Source organism: Hemitrygon akajei, chromosome 2 (assembly GCF_048418815.1).
Source record: "Hemitrygon akajei chromosome 2, sHemAka1.3, whole genome shotgun sequence".
Taxonomy (NCBI): Eukaryota; Metazoa; Chordata; class Chondrichthyes; order Myliobatiformes; family Dasyatidae; genus Hemitrygon; species Hemitrygon akajei.
The window spans coordinates 144,160,390-144,175,307 of record NC_133125.1 but is presented as its reverse complement, the minus strand read 5'-3'; the positions used below and the strand labels follow the sequence as shown (position 1 = coordinate 144,175,307).

At 51.3% G+C, this 14,918-nt stretch overlaps 1 protein-coding gene across 1 annotated transcript in view; it reads left to right on the top strand.

Moving 5' to 3' along the window:
- Positions 1–531: 531 nt before the first annotated feature.
- Positions 532–14,918, top strand: part of LOC140716356 (uncharacterized) — a 66,303-nt gene continuing 51,916 nt past the window's right edge. The window contains exons 1-9 of the mRNA XM_073029009.1: positions 532–746; positions 3,165–3,218; positions 4,824–4,883; positions 5,306–5,350; positions 6,544–6,597; positions 9,514–9,555; positions 12,021–12,114; positions 12,203–12,238; positions 13,032–13,187. Of these exons, the coding sequence (XP_072885110.1) occupies positions 570–746; positions 3,165–3,218; positions 4,824–4,883; positions 5,306–5,350; positions 6,544–6,597; positions 9,514–9,555; positions 12,021–12,114; positions 12,203–12,238; positions 13,032–13,187 (718 nt within the window). The 5' untranslated portion in view covers positions 532–569. The remainder of the gene's footprint in view (positions 747–3,164; positions 3,219–4,823; positions 4,884–5,305; positions 5,351–6,543; positions 6,598–9,513; positions 9,556–12,020; positions 12,115–12,202; positions 12,239–13,031; positions 13,188–14,918) is intronic.

Here is a 14,918-nt window from a genome sequence, read left to right as displayed (position 1 = left end):
GATTATGTTCAGGGTGGGTGAGTGGGTTCTGTGATTATGCCCGGGGTGGGGGGGGGTCTGTGATTATGTTCAGGGTGGGTGAGTGGGTTCTGTGATTATGTTTGGGGTGGGGGGGGTCTGTGATTATGCCCGGGGTGGGGGGGTCTGTGATTATGCCCGGGGTGGGGGGGGTCTGTGATTATGCCCGGGGTGGGGGTGGGGTCTGTGATTATGTTCAGGGTGGGTGAGTGGGTTCTGTGATTATGTTTGGGGTGGGGGGGGTCTGTGATTACAAAGCAGCTGCCATTTCTGCTACCAACAATGTGATGAATCAAAGTTCAGAAGCCTCGGATGTGAGGAGGGCGTCACCCTTCTGCCCTTGGGAAGATGAGATGATGTCCAGTCAGTACAGGAAAGATCACAGTGTGCAACGCCAGAGGGTCTCACTAGCACCCTTTGTGCAAGCCAAGGCCAGGATGGGGGTAACTGGTGGGCGAGTTTGGAGTTAAACTCTTCATTCACCTCAGAGTGGCAAATGTCTCATCAGGGGAGGGGACAGGCCAGGGGGTGACTGGGAGGTTTCTGTTCTGATGGATGGTGAGGGGGTGAGGGGTGAGGGAGGTGGTAATCACCAGGCAGGCTCAGTGGCCCTAACACATGTAATTTCTCTTTGGCAGGGTGACTCTGGGGTTAAAGGCTCTGATGGACAGCCTGGCCAGGGAGAGCAAACTGGGAGCCCGGCAACACAAATCCAGAAAGGAGAGAAGGTTTGATCACTTTGCTGCTTTTGATCTTTACTTTGTTTTCTCTCTGGAATGGTTACCCCCTCCGCCTCTGGAGTTTCCCAGGAAATGTTGACAGGGAATCGACAAAGTGCACTCGCCCTGTGTCCCGCCCACCCGCTCATTGATGGAGTGGTCCGTGAGCACTCGTGGTAACCCTACCTGCCCCACCACTCGATTCCACTGGACGTGGCCTGATGCTTGGCTTTCCGATAACATTGAAGGACAGGTGCCCGGCAAACTCATCATCAGGAGCCGGGGATGGTGACTGGTGGATGTAGCCTCTGTTCACTGACGGAACGTCAGCCTGGAGAGGGGACAGTTTACACTCCCATTTTAACGTTATAGAACAGTTACAGTCCGGCAGCGATTTCATCCTGTCTCCTTTCTCCCCCGTAAGCACTTGACCTTGCTCAGTCTGAAATTTCCAGCCTTCTTGTGATGCTCAAGCGAGTCATTCGACCCATTGGATTCATCCCGCCCCCACCCCTCTGAGTTATTCTCTCACATGCCCCATCTCCCCTGCAGTGGGGCTGCTACTGGGATGTGGGTGGACGGAGGAGCACCAGGCACAGGTAGGACGTGCAAACTCCACACTGGCAGCCACAGGGTTCACCTGGAGCTGTGGGTTTGGGGGAAATGGTGGAATGCCTCCACTGTTCACTCACCACTCCTCGTGCCCACTTACTGCAATTCCCTTCCCCCACTGAGAAATGCCTCCTGGGTAACCTGCCCCCACCCTGCCTTCATCACCTCTCTTCCTCTCTCCGACTGTGTGACCCTCCTCCAGTATAACCTCCCTACCTTAGGAGTCTGTTTCGGGCATTGCAACTCGCTCCCCACCTCTCCACCTCTCAGTACTCACTTAACTCGCTCCTTAAAATCTAACTCCCCACCTTCCTCTTCATCGCCAAGGAAGGGGAACTAAGAACTAGAGGGCAGTGGTTTAAGGTGAGAGGGCAAAGGTTTAAAAGACTTGAGGAGCAACTCCTTCACCCAGAGAGTGTTGCGTTTATGGAACGAGCTGCCAGGGGTGGTGATTGATGCAGGTACAATAATAACGATTAAAAGATGTATAGAGCAGGGGTTCCCAACTTTTTTATGTCATGGACCCCTACCATTAACCGAGGGATATGTGGGTCCCAGGGTGGGAAGCCCTTGTTTAGAGAGATATGAGTCAAATGAGTTTGAGAGTCAGGTGCCAAGGGCTGGAGGCCTATCTGTGTGTGTGAGGGGTAGGAGGCCGGTGGGGGGGGGGGGGGGGGGTAGGGTTTGGGAAAGGGCCTTGTTTTCCTGTTCTTTTGTTTTGTAGCTGCTCGTGTTGTTCTGTGTTGTGTTGTTGTGCTGTGTTTTGCTGTGTTGTGTGTTGTGTTGGGTTGTTCTGTGTTGTGTTGTTGTGTTGTGTTGTGTTGTTTGTGTGTTGTGTTGTGTTATGTTGTGTTGTTTTGTGTTGTTATGTATTGGTTGTCCTGTGTTGTACTGTTCTGTGTTGTGTTGTTCTGTATTGTGTTGTGTTCTGTATTGTGTTGTGTTCTGTATTGTGTTGTGTGTTGTGTTGTTGTGTTGTGTTGTGTTGTTTGTGTGTTGTTATGTATTGGTTGTCCTGTGTTGTACTGTTCTGTGTTGTGTTGTTCTGTATTGTGTTGTGTTGTGTTGTTTGTGTGTTGTGTTGTGTTATGTTGTGTTGTTTTGTGTTGTTATGTATTGGTTGTCCTGTGTTGTACTGTTCTGTGTTGTGTTGTTCTGTATTGTGTTGTGTTCTGTATTGTGTTGTGTGTTGTGTTGTGTTATGTTGTGTTGTTTTGTGTTGTTATGTATTGGTTGTCCTGTGTTGTACTGTTCTGTGTTGTGTTGTTCTGTATTGTGTTGTGTTCTGTATTGTGTTGTGTGTTGTGTTGTGTTATGTTGTGTTGTTTTGTGTTGTTATGTATTGGTTGTCCTGTGTTGTACTGTTCTGTGTTGTGTTGTTCTGTATTGTGTTGTGTTGTTGTGTTGAACATTGTGGCCTTGTTACACTTTGCAGCACATTTGCAGCCCCCAACACACCCTTGGGGATGTTGGTTGTTAATACAAACAACGCATTTCACTGTTGGACTCAAAGTACATGAGATAAATAAATCTGAATTTGAATCGGAATGGGACATGGTTGGCAGGGATAAGTAGGCCCGAGAGGCCTGTTTCATCCTGTATCACCCCATGACCTGTCTCCTCTCTGCTTCAGTGGCTCACTTCGGCTCAATGTACTGTATTACTGATAAACCTGATGGTGAGGCGGCCGTGCACCCTTTGCAGGACTTGTTAAACCGTTTAATCTGGGGAAGGCAGGGGTTGTAATGGCAGTGAACATTTACAGTGTGCCAAGGCATTAATTCCAATGACATCCTCATGCTGATTTTCTTTCAGGGTGAAAAAGGAGATCGTGGGGAAAAGGGACTCAGAGGTTTTCCTGGGAGCCCAGTAAGTGTTCTATCTGACCCAGCTCCTCCGCTAATCTATCTTCCCGCTCAGAGACTTCTGCACTTTGATGTTTGTCCATCTGCTTTAGCTCTTTAATTACTTGATCTGGGAACTTGGAGCAAATATCTGACTGCTGGAGTATTTCAATGAGCTGCTTCAAACTGCTGACTGTTTCACTGCAGTGACGCTGCCTGACCCTCTGAGTTCCTCCAGCAGATTTCTTTTTGCTCTAGATTCCAGCCCGAAAGTCCCTTTGCTCCCTAGTCTGGGGATCTTCAGGGTACATGGATGTCTGTAATCCTCTGGTGGCTGCACTCAGTGTATGGGCTGCACTGATTCACACAGTGAAGAAATATTTTAGATTAGATTAGATTCAACTTCATTGTCGTCGTGCCGAGTACAGATACAAAGCCAATGAAATGCAGTTAGCATCTAACCAGAAATGCAGAGAATAGTGTTATTTACAAAATAACTGCAAATAAAAAGTGTTACAGCACACAAATATAAAAATACTGAGACAGTACAATATGGGTGCAATACTGCTTAGTGCTGTGATGTGAGCTTCAGCAGGGTCACAGCCTCAGGGAAGAAGCTCTTCCTGTGCCTGCTGGTGTGGGAACGGAGGCTCCTGTAGCACCTACTGGATGGGAGGAGAGTAAAAATTCCATGGTTAGGGTGAGATGCATCCTTGTTAATGTTTTTCGCCCTGCCCAGGCAGTGTTTATGGTAGATGTTCTCAGTGGTGGGCAATTGGGTGCTGATAATCCACTGGGCAGTTTTCACCACCCGCTGGAGTGCTTTGCAGTCCGATACGGGACAATTCCCATACCACACTGAGATGCAGTTGGTGAGTATGCTCTCAATGGTACAGTGGTAAAAGTCCGTCAGTATCCTGGGACAGAGGTGAGCTTTCTTGATGTTCCGCAGGAATAGAAAAGGAATGATTCAACTAGTAAAAATGCAGCAAAGATTGACGAGGATGCCCCAAGGACTAGAGGGTCTGATTTATAGGGAGAGATTGGCAAGGCAAGGTCTTTATTTCTTGGGGCCTGGGAGAACCTTATGAACATGTTTAATGTTATGATAAGGTGTTTAGAAACAGTCTCTTCCCCAGGGTAGGAGAATCTAAACCTAGGGAGCGTAGATTTAGAGTGGGGGAGGAAAGATTTAAAGGAGACTTAAAAAGAGCAACTTTTTCACCTGGGTGTACGGAATGAGATGCCAGAGGAAATGTTTGAGGCAGCTACAACAGTATCATTGAAGAAACACGGATAGGTACATGGAAGGCAGGGGCTTAAAGGGATCATCCCCATCCCAGTTCCAAATGGATTCTGAGGCTGTGCCCTCTGGTCCTAAACTCCCCTATTGTAGAAAACGTCCCCTCCATGTTCACTCTAACTAGGCCTCTCAATACTGGCCATTTAATACTGGCCAGCTCTGTCACAGGGGAAGTTGGCCACTGACGAAACCGTGGAGGCTGTGAGCGGACCCCAGCCCTGGCAGAGTGAGGAGGCGGCCTGTACTGAGAGGCCGAACTGAGACTCGAAAGATGCAGGAGGGTCTGACGTTACGAATGTCATTAACTGATGGTTTGAATGCCTGCAGGGACACTCGATGATCGGGATGAAGGGTGCCAAAGGAGAGATGGGTGAGCCGGGCAAACGGGTGAGTCTGATGCTTTCTTGTCCGTCGGTTCCCCGGATCCGGCTGTTGCTGGTGGGGTGGGTACTCGCTGCCTATCCCTGCCGGCCCTGAGGCGCGACGGCGCTGTCCTCCCGCAGATGTCGCGGGCAACCGTTTGGCTACCTCAGGGGCTGGGAAAGGATTCGGGTGTTGGCCAGAGAGGGAGGACAGGGTGGGGGTCGGTAACACAGTGGTGGGGGGGGGAATAACTGATGCCACATGTTTATCTCCTCAGTGATGTGGGTGTATCCAGGGTGGAGGACTGCGCGGTGGGGTCAGATTCGGGAGCGTGCTAGATAGGTGGGGGTGGGAGGTGAGGAGGAGTGTGAGCCCCCCCCCGGAGAGGTGCTGTGAGCTATGTGTGGGAGCACAGACTGAAGCAATGTGTTTCTACTGATTCGCAGGGCAAACCCGGCAAGGACGGAGAGCCAGGCCTCCCAGGACATAACGTAAGTGCTCCCTGCGCTGCAGAGCGCTGTGACAGTGCCCCCCGGGCTCACGCCCACCACCTACCCCTGTGCCCATCGTCCGGGCGTGTACCATCACCAGCCTCGGCTTGCCACAGGCTGTGACCGAGGGCATTGGCGCAGGGTGAGGTAGCGAGGGAAGGGCTGAGGGGACAGACACCTGCAATGCCCACTGCAAGTCCACAGGGGTGACCAGGTGGGCAACAGGCAGACAAAGCAAATATAACCACCCATCGAATGTGGGCTTGTCTCCAAACATCAAGCAATAGCTTCCAATTCCCAGGGCTCTGGTAGGACCATAGAACATAGAACACTACAGGCCCTTCAGCCCACAATGTTGTGCTGACCTTGTAACTTATTCCAATATCAATTTAACCCTTTCTTCCCACAAAACCCTCCATTTCTCTTTCATCTATTTGGCTGTCTAAATGTTTCCTAAATGCCCCTAATGTATCTGCATCTACCGCCACCCCTCATGGGGCATTCCATGCACCACCAGCCTCTGTGTAAAACATATCCTATATCTCTGACATTGGCTTAAGTTTTCTACCAATTTCCTTAATGTTATGCTCTCTCACCTTCGCCGTTTCTGCCCTGAGAAAACATCTCTGACAGTCCACTCGGTCTTTGCCTCCTATCATCTTACACCTCCAAACTACCTCTCATCCTCCTTCACTCCAGAGAGAAAGGCCCTCGCTCACTCGATCTCTCTTCATAGGAGAACCTCTCTAATCCAGTCAGTATCCTAGTAAACCTCTGCAGCCTCTCTAAAGCTTCTACGTCCTTCCTAGATTGAGGTGACCGCTATGGAACATAATACACATGTGGTCTAAATGAAGTTTTAAAGAGCTGCAACATTACCTCGGGGGTCTTGAAGTCAATGAAGGGCAATGAAGAGCAAACACACTGTATGCCTTGTCAACCACCCAATCAACTTGCACAACTACCTGGAGGATGTACAGACGTGGATCCCTCTGCTCCTCCACAGTGCTCTGAGTCCTGCCTTGACCCTGTACTCTGCCTTCAGGTTCCGGCTCCCAAAGAGAATCATTTCAACTTCTCTGAACTGAAGTGATTCAGGGATCCAACTGCCCGAGTTTACTTCTGAAAGTTCATTATACAGTGGCTGCTAATGGAGAGAGAGAGAATAATCCTGCATTCTGGTTAACTTGCAGGGACAGGTGGGCTATCCTGGTCAACCAGGCACCCCTGGCCAACCTGGGATCAAGGTAAGCAGTCACACCTCCCGGTGATGGGTTGATGGTTGGTGGGTGGAGGGTAGAGGTGTGATGGGTTGATGGTGGGTGGTGGGGAAGAGAGGTGTGATGGGTTGATGGTGGGTGGGTGGGGTAGAGGTGTGATGGGTTGATGGTGGGTGGTGGGGAAGAGAGGTGTGATGGGTTGATGGTGGGTGGGTGGGGGGGAGAGGTGTGATGGGTTGATGGTGGGTGGGTGGGGGGGAGAGGTGTGATGGGTTGATGGTGGGTGGGTGGGGTAGAGGTGTGGTGGGTTGATGGTGGGTGGGTGGAGGGTAGAGGTGAGATGGGTTGATGGTGGGTGGGGGAGAGAGGTGTGATGGATTGATGGTTGGTGGGTGGAGGGTAGAGGTGTGATGGGTTGATGGTGGGTGGGTGGAGGGTAGAGGTGAGATGGGTTGATGGTGGGTGGGGGAGAGAGGTGTGATGGATTGATGGTTGGTGGGTGGAGGGTAGAGGTGTGATGGGTTGATGGTGGGTGGGGTGGAGAGGTGTGATGGGTTGATGGTGGGTGGGTGGGGGAGAGAGGTGTGATGGGTTGATGGTGGGTGGGTGGGGGAGAGGTGTGATGGGTTGATGGTGGGTGGGTGGGGTAGAGGTGTGATGGGTTGATGGTGGGTGGTGGGGAAGAGAGGTGTGATGGGTTGATGGTGGGTGGGTGGGGTACAGGTGTGATGGGTTGATGGTGGGTGGAGGGTAGAGGTGTGGTGGGTTGATGGTGGGTGGGTGGGGTACAGGTGTGATGGGTTGATGGTGGGTGGGTGGGGTACAGGTGTAATGGGTTGATGGTGGGTGGAGGGTAGAGGTGTGGTGGGTTGATGGTGGGTGGGTGGGGTACAGGTGAGATGGGTTGATGGTGGGTGGGGGAGAGGTGTGATGGGTTGATGGTGGGTGGGTGGGGGAGAGAGGTGTGATGGGTTGATGGTGGGTGGGTGGGGAAGAGAGGTGTGATGAGTTGATGGTGGGTGGGTGGGGTACAGGTGTGATGGGTTGATGGTGGGTGGGTGGGGGAGAGAGGTGTGATGGGTTGATGGTGGGTGGGTGGGGTAGAGGTGTGATGGGTTGATGGTGGGTGGGTGGGGAAGAGAGGTGTGATGGGTTGATGGTGGGTGGGTGGGGTACAGGTGTGATGGGTTGATGGTGGGTGGGTGGGGGAGAGAGGTGTGGTGGGTTGATGGTGGGTGGGTGGGGAGTGAGGTGTAGTGGGTTGATGGTGGGTGGGTGTGGGAGAGGTGTGATGGGTTGATGGTGGGTGGGTGGGGTACAGGTGTAGTGGGTTGATGGTGGGTGGGGGAGAGGTGTGATGGGTTGATGGTGGGTGGGTGGGGTAGAGGTGTGATGGGTTGATGGTGGGTGGGTGGGGGAGAGAGGTGTGGTGGGTTGATGGTGGGTGGGTGGAGGGTAGAGGTGTGATGGGTTGATGGTGGGTGGGGTACAGGTGAGATGGGTTGATGGTGGGTGGGGGAGAGGTGTGATGGGTTGATGGTGGGTGGGTGGGGGAGAGAGGTGTGATGGGTTGATGGTGGGTGGGTGGGGAAGAGAGGTGTGATGAGTTGATGGTGGGTGGGTGGGGTACAGGTGAGATGGGTTGATGGTGGGTGGGGGAGAGGTGTGATGGGTTGATGGTGGGTGGGTGGGGGAGAGAGGTGTGATGGGTTGATGGTGGGTGGGTGGGGAAGAGAGGTGTGATGAGTTGATGGTGGGTGGGTGGGGTACAGGTGTGATGGGTTGATGGTGGGTGGGTGGGGTACAGGTGTGATAGGTTGATGGTGGGTGGGTGGGGGAGAGAGGTGTGATGGGTTGATGGTGGGTGGGTGGGGGAGAGAGGTGTGGTGGTGGGGAGTGAGGTGTAGTGGGTTGATGGTGGGTGGGTGGGGGAGAGGTGTGATGGGTTGATGGTGGGTGGGTGGGGTACAGGTGTAGTGGGTTGATGGTGGGTGGGGGAGAGGTGTGATGGGTTGATGGTGGGTGGGTGGGGTAGAGGTGTGATGGGTTGATGGTGGGTGGGTGGGGAAGAGAGGTGTGATGAGTTGATGGTGGGTGGGTGGGGGAGAGGTGTGGTGGGTTGATGGTGGGTGGGTGGAGGGTAGAGGTGTGATGGGTTGATAGTGGGTGGGGTACAGGTGAGATGGGTTGATGGTGGGTGGGTGGAGGGTAGAGGTGTGGTGGGTTGATGGTGGGTGGGTGGGGGAGAGGTGTGATGGGTTGATGGTGGGTGGGTGGGGGAGAGAGGTGTGATGGGTTGATGGTGGGTGGGTGGGGGAGAGGTGTAGTGGGTTGATGGGGAGAGTGGGTGTGGATAGGTGAGGGTGAGAGGACTGGATAGCTGGGCATGTTGGTGAGGGGGAGAAAGGGATCGAGGGGCACCCAATGAGAGCAGAAATGAGAAGCAATTTCCTAGCCAGAGGGCGGTGAATCTGTGAGCACCATTGTCATGGAGGGCAGGGAAGGCCAATTCACTGAGTCTATTTAAATCCGAGATTAATCAATTCTTTGTTGGTCAAGTCATCAACTATCACAGAGAGAAAGGAGGAGTATAGGATTGGGAAAGGTAAAAAATGGAATGGCGAGGCAGACTCGATGGGCCAAATGGTCTAATTCTGCTCCTGTTTGTTATGAGTAGGAGGGTTGGTGGGGACAGGAGTGGATGGACAGACAGGTGGGTGGGTTGGGGGGAGAGTAGAGCCTACAAGTGTGTTGCTGGTGAACATAGACCCTGATGAAGTTGCACCAGCAAGCTCTGTCTGAAGCTTGGCACTGTTTGAGGTGAGGGGGGCCATGGTCTGAGATTTGACCCAGCCAGGAGATCAGGGGGACGTACCGGGGACTTGGTTCCAGGGGATGTTTTGTCTCCTCTCGGGGTATGACAACAAAATGTTCTTTCTGTAGGGTGATAGAGGCGCCCAAGGACTCGATGGCCCCCCCGGAATTGTAAGTATCAGAGAAAGCTGACTAGTTTGAGCGATGTGGTTCTTTTGTCAAAGTAATAGAATCTCTGAGCAGTCTGACCAGGGCAGCTTGTGGCAGATCCGTCACACAAATTGGGATCAAAAGGAGGTTCCTGTTCCTTCCTGCCTGCTCTCCCAGTTAACTATCAGCTCCACACTGCCTCCCGTAATCTTCACCCCCTCAATTATCAAGAACTATCTCTGCCTTAAAAGTATTCAGGTCCGCTTCCACCGTCCTTTACGCATTGGGTATTCCAAAGACACAGAGCTCTCGGCCACTATTCAGAGCCCATTCCGTAGATCGCTTGCTTTGACATGTAATCCTTCGTACCTTCGCACCTTCGCCCAAAGAAACAAGGACAAGTGTGAACAGTCCAGGACCCTGTGAACACTACCTCACTATTCAATCTATCTATTGGAACTTTCAGAAATGTTTCGTGTTGTACTGTACTGCCACAAAACATCAAGTTTCACGACAGAATAAACCTGATTCTGATTCTCTTTCTCCAGCAGCTGACTGGCACCCAAGAATTCCCTGATGTTCTCCCCAGGAACATATCCTGGGCATTGCCGATCCCTTCCTCACCCTTCCCTTGCCCTCCCCTTACTCAGTCTCCTTCACTCCCTCACTTTCCCTCCCCTTTGCCCTGTACCGTTTCCTCTCCCTGTCTTCAGCCCGCTCTCCTGACACCTCCCGTGTCTGCTTGCTGTCCCTCGCTCTTGCTCCTGACTTTCCTCACTCTTGCTCTCACCCCCACTGCCCAGCTCTGGCTTCTGGTTCTCCTGCGCCATGTCGTTGAAATGTTGCCCCATGGACTTCCCTCTTCCACCTACCCCCCCCACCGTGCTGTCTCTCTCGCTCTCTCTCTCAGACCTGTCAAACCTCTGAGATCTCAGCACTTTCTCACCTGGTCTGTGTTGCTCTACAACTAGCAGCCGTGCCATTGCCTGGGGCCTGAGATCCAGAATCGGCCTCTCCCAAAGAACATCACCAGACCCCCTCACTGACCGAGCATCAGAATCAGGTTTCATATCACTGCCATACATTGTGAAATCTGTTGTCTTTGCAGCAGAAGTACATTGCAAAACAGAATAATGGAGAAAAATGTGAATTACAGTGAGTATGTATATAATAAGTACAAACGTTTGTAGTTCGATTCAATAAGCAGTGCAAAAATAAAAAAAATAGTGAGGTTGTGTTCATGGGTTCAATGTCCATCAGAAATCAGATGGCAAAGGAGAAGGAGCTGTTCCTGAATCACTGATCGTGTGCCTTCAGGCTCCTGTACCTCCTCCCTGCTGGTAACAGTGAGAACAGAGCATGCCCTAGGTGATGGGAGTGCTTAACGATGGATGCCACCTTTTTGAGGCATCACTCCTTGAAGATGTCCTGGATACTATGGAGGTTAGTGCCAATGATGGATCTGACTAAGTTTGTAACTCTCTGCAGCTTATTTCAGTTCTCTGCAGAAGCCACACACCCCCCTCACCGCCCATACCAGGTGGTGATGCACCCAGTTAGAATGCTCTCCATGATCCAGCTGTACAAATTCACTGACATTCCAAATCTCCTCAAACTCCGAATGAATATAGCTGCTGTTGTGCATCTAATAGTGTGAGTGTGTGTGTGAGAGTGAGTGTGTGTGTGTGTGAGAGAGTGTGTGCGTGTGAGAGAGTGAGTGTGTGTGTGTGTGTGTGAGAGAGAGAGTGTGTGTGAGACAGTGAGTGTATGTGAGTGTGTCAGTGTGTGCGTGTGTGTGAGAGAGTGAGTGTGTGTGTGTGTGTGTGTGTGTGAGAGAGAGTGTGTGTGTGAGAGAGAGAGTGTTATGTGAGTGTGTCAGTGTGTGCGTGTGTGTGAGAGAGTGAGTGTGTGTGTGTGTGTGTGTGTGTGTGTGTGTGTGAGAGAGTGTGTGTGTGAGAGAGAGAGTGTGTGTGAGACAGTGAGCGTATGTGAGTGTGTCAGTGTGTGCGTGTGTGTGAGAGAGTGAGTGTGTGTGTGTGTGTGTGAGAGAGCGTGTGTGTGAGAGTGTGTTGTGCTCTGGACCTTGACGGCAGATATGGAGAAGGCGGAGGTGAAACAGGCTTCTGAAGGAAAGACCTTCTTCTGTGACCCCCTTAGCCTCCCGGCCTGAATTTCCAAAGGATTTAAGAGATGACTGGTGTTGGGATCCAGCTGGGAAAACCAGAACAGTTATGTTTTAACGTGTTTAAAGGCATACTTTCAAACCGCTGTTAACAACCAGATGAAATTGTGAATGGGAATCTATTGCTGCCTTTAAGTACTTGGTCACAGCCTGAAGACTTCTGTGTCACCATCCCTCTTGTGGATGAAGACAACTGTGTGCAAGACAAAATGGGTGTGGAGATAGTGGCCAAGGGGCCTGCTTCCAGGCTGTGACTGTCAGCTCAAAGGCATTTTCTCACCGGGAGCCGGCCTTGCTCTTACAGATTGTTGACAAATATGGGATTGCTATTTATGGCACGCCAGGAGAGCCAGGAAGCCCAGGTCCTCAAGGGGAGAAGGGAGAACGAGGTCCTGTAGGTGAGCACACTAGATACCCAATAAATACCACAGCCAGCACCAGTACAGTGATTAACATCACTAAAACTCTTCCTCTTCCTCCATCCAGGGCCCCCAGGACTGATAGGAATACAAGGACCTCCAGGTAAAGCTGTGTGAAGCTCTACAAGACCAGATAGTAATTCTGGAATCCAGTGCAAAATGACATTATGACTAACTGTTTGAGCTTCTGCGGAGACAAACCGGGAGAGGGCTCTTGAAACTTCATTCTCCAGTAACACACACCAAATGCTGGAAGAATTCAGCAGGTCAGGCAGCATCTATGGAGGAGAATAAACAGCCGACATTTCAGGCTGAGACCCTTCATCAGGACTGGAAAGGAAGGATGAAGAAACCAGGATAAGAAGATGGGGGGAGGTGAAAGGAGTACAAGTTGACAGGTTGTAGGTGGGTGAGGGAGGGGGAAAGGAATGGGAAGCAGGGAGGTCATCGATAGGAAAAGTAAACAGCTGAAGAGGAAGGAATCTGGTGGGAGGTGGGAATGAACCATGGAAGTGGAAAGTTAGAGAAATTAATGTTCATGCCATGAGGCTGGAAGCCACCCAACTCATCATGGCCCACATGTCAGAATGGGAATTGGGAGTCAAATTAAAATAGGTGGCCACCAGGATATGCTGCCTTTTGTGACGGAGCAAAGTTGCTCGTCACAGCAGTTCCCCAACAGTGGAGAGCTGGGGGAAGGTAAAGCTGTGTTCAGTGGTGGTATCCCTTTGAAGACGGTCCCTCAATTCTCTGATTGGTCTTCTTTGTCGGAGAAATATTTTGTCCCTTACCGAGGCCTACAGCAATGGCCTGAAACCTCCCTCTTTGTCTCTGCAGCTGCTGATTTGCACTGGCCTCTGCTGACGAGCTCATCAATTTCTTTGCCATCTATACAGGTTTACCACTGCAGGGAGAGAAAGGTCAGCCCGGATACCCGGGCGAGTGGGGCCTGAAGGGCGATAAAGGGGAGCCGGGGTTCTCGAAGCCGGGCTTGCCGGGAACTGTGGGTCCCAGGGGGCTCCCCGGCCCACCTGGTCAACCTGGCCCCCGAGGTAAGTGCTGCTCGGAACGGGGTGCCCATGTCCCAGTTACTGCTCATCTTGTGGGGCAGGAGTTTGAATCTGCTCCAGTCTGTACTCACTCGGGGGGGGGGGGGGGGGGTAAAATCAGAATCAGATTTATTATTAACATTCACGATTGTTCATCGTCATTCTTCAGGACACACGTATAAAGAAATGATTTTTACTCTGGGTCCTTTACAACGTAGAAAAAAATAAATTAGCATAAAAAATACAATTTAAAACATAATACATACAAGTACGTAAGATTAACTTATATAGGCAGATTGGTTGTGTGTACATTAAGTGACGCTAGGTTTGGGAGTATCTCTACATAAGATGGCAGACAGAAAATGATAAAGCAATGGGGTTGGGTTAATAGGTGGAGGTGTTAATCAGCCTGATGGCTTGGGGGGGTTAATAGGTGGAGGTGTTAATCAGCCTGATGGCTTGGGGGGGGTGGTTTAATAGGTGGAGGTGTTAATCAGCCTGATGGCTTGGGGGGGGGGGTTAATAGGTGGAGGTGTTAATCAGCCTGATGGCTTGGGGGGGTGGGTTAATAGGTGGAGGTGTTAATCAGCCTGATGGCTTGGGGGGGTGGGTTAATAGGTGGAGGTGTTAATCAGCCTGATGGCTTGGGGGGGTGGGTTAATAGGTGGAGGTGTTATTCAGCCTGATGGCTTGGGGGGAGTAACTGCTTTTGAGTCGAGTGGATGCTGTGAATCCTCCTCTCGGAAGGGAGTGGGACATACAGTCCGTGGGTGGCTGAGTGAGATCCTTCAGGACACTGCTGGCCTTTTCCCCAGCAGGTGATGGCGGGTAGGCTATCTTCAGTGATGGATGTGTTGAAATTTGTTGTTTCTGTGGTAGCAAAACAGAAAAATAAAAGAATGTAAGTTACAATACAAAATTTATCAAAAAAAATATTTGGTGCAGAAAGAAGAAGATAGTGAGACACTATTCATGGGTACATGGACCATTCAGAGGGAAAGAAGCTGTTCCGAAAATGTTGAGTGTGGGTCCTCAGGCTCCTGTACCTCCTCCCCATGGTAGGAATGAGAAGAGGGCATGTTCTGGATGGTGAGGGTCCTTAATGATGAGTGCTGCCTTCATGAGACACCACTGGAGGCACCAGTGTTTAGTGCCCATCTCTGGCTGCCCTTGAGAAGCGGCGGGTGAACTATCTTCATGAAGTGCTGTTGTAATGCAGACCACGGGGGCTTTGCTGTTGCTGGTATGGTGGGTGGTGGGAGTGCTGATGCTTGGTGCTGGACTGGCAGGGGGAGGGGGAGGGGGAGGGTTGATGTCGCTCTCTGCTGCTCGTGCAAGGGAGGGGGCAGGGGTTTTGAGCTTCTTACATCTTTTCTGTCATTCGTCCTTTGGGAGTTTTCTTCTGTTTCGAGGATGTCTGCGGAGAGTAAGAATTTCAGGTTGTATATTGTAAGCATTCTCTGATATTAAATTGAACTACTTCCGTCCCTCTGGTGAAGGTGCTTCCATGGTGCTGTATGAGGGTCTTTCCGATGATGAAAAAGCAGTGATACATTCCCCAGGGAGGGTGGTGCATGACTAGTGCGGGCGGGTCCCTGGAGATGGTGGCGGTGCTGTCAGAGTAACCTGGGCATTTGGTAGACGATGCATACTGTACCTACTCTGTGCCAGTAATGGAGGAAGTGAATATTTATGGGTCGTTCAAGTGGAAACGTTGTCCTGAGTAGTGTTGAG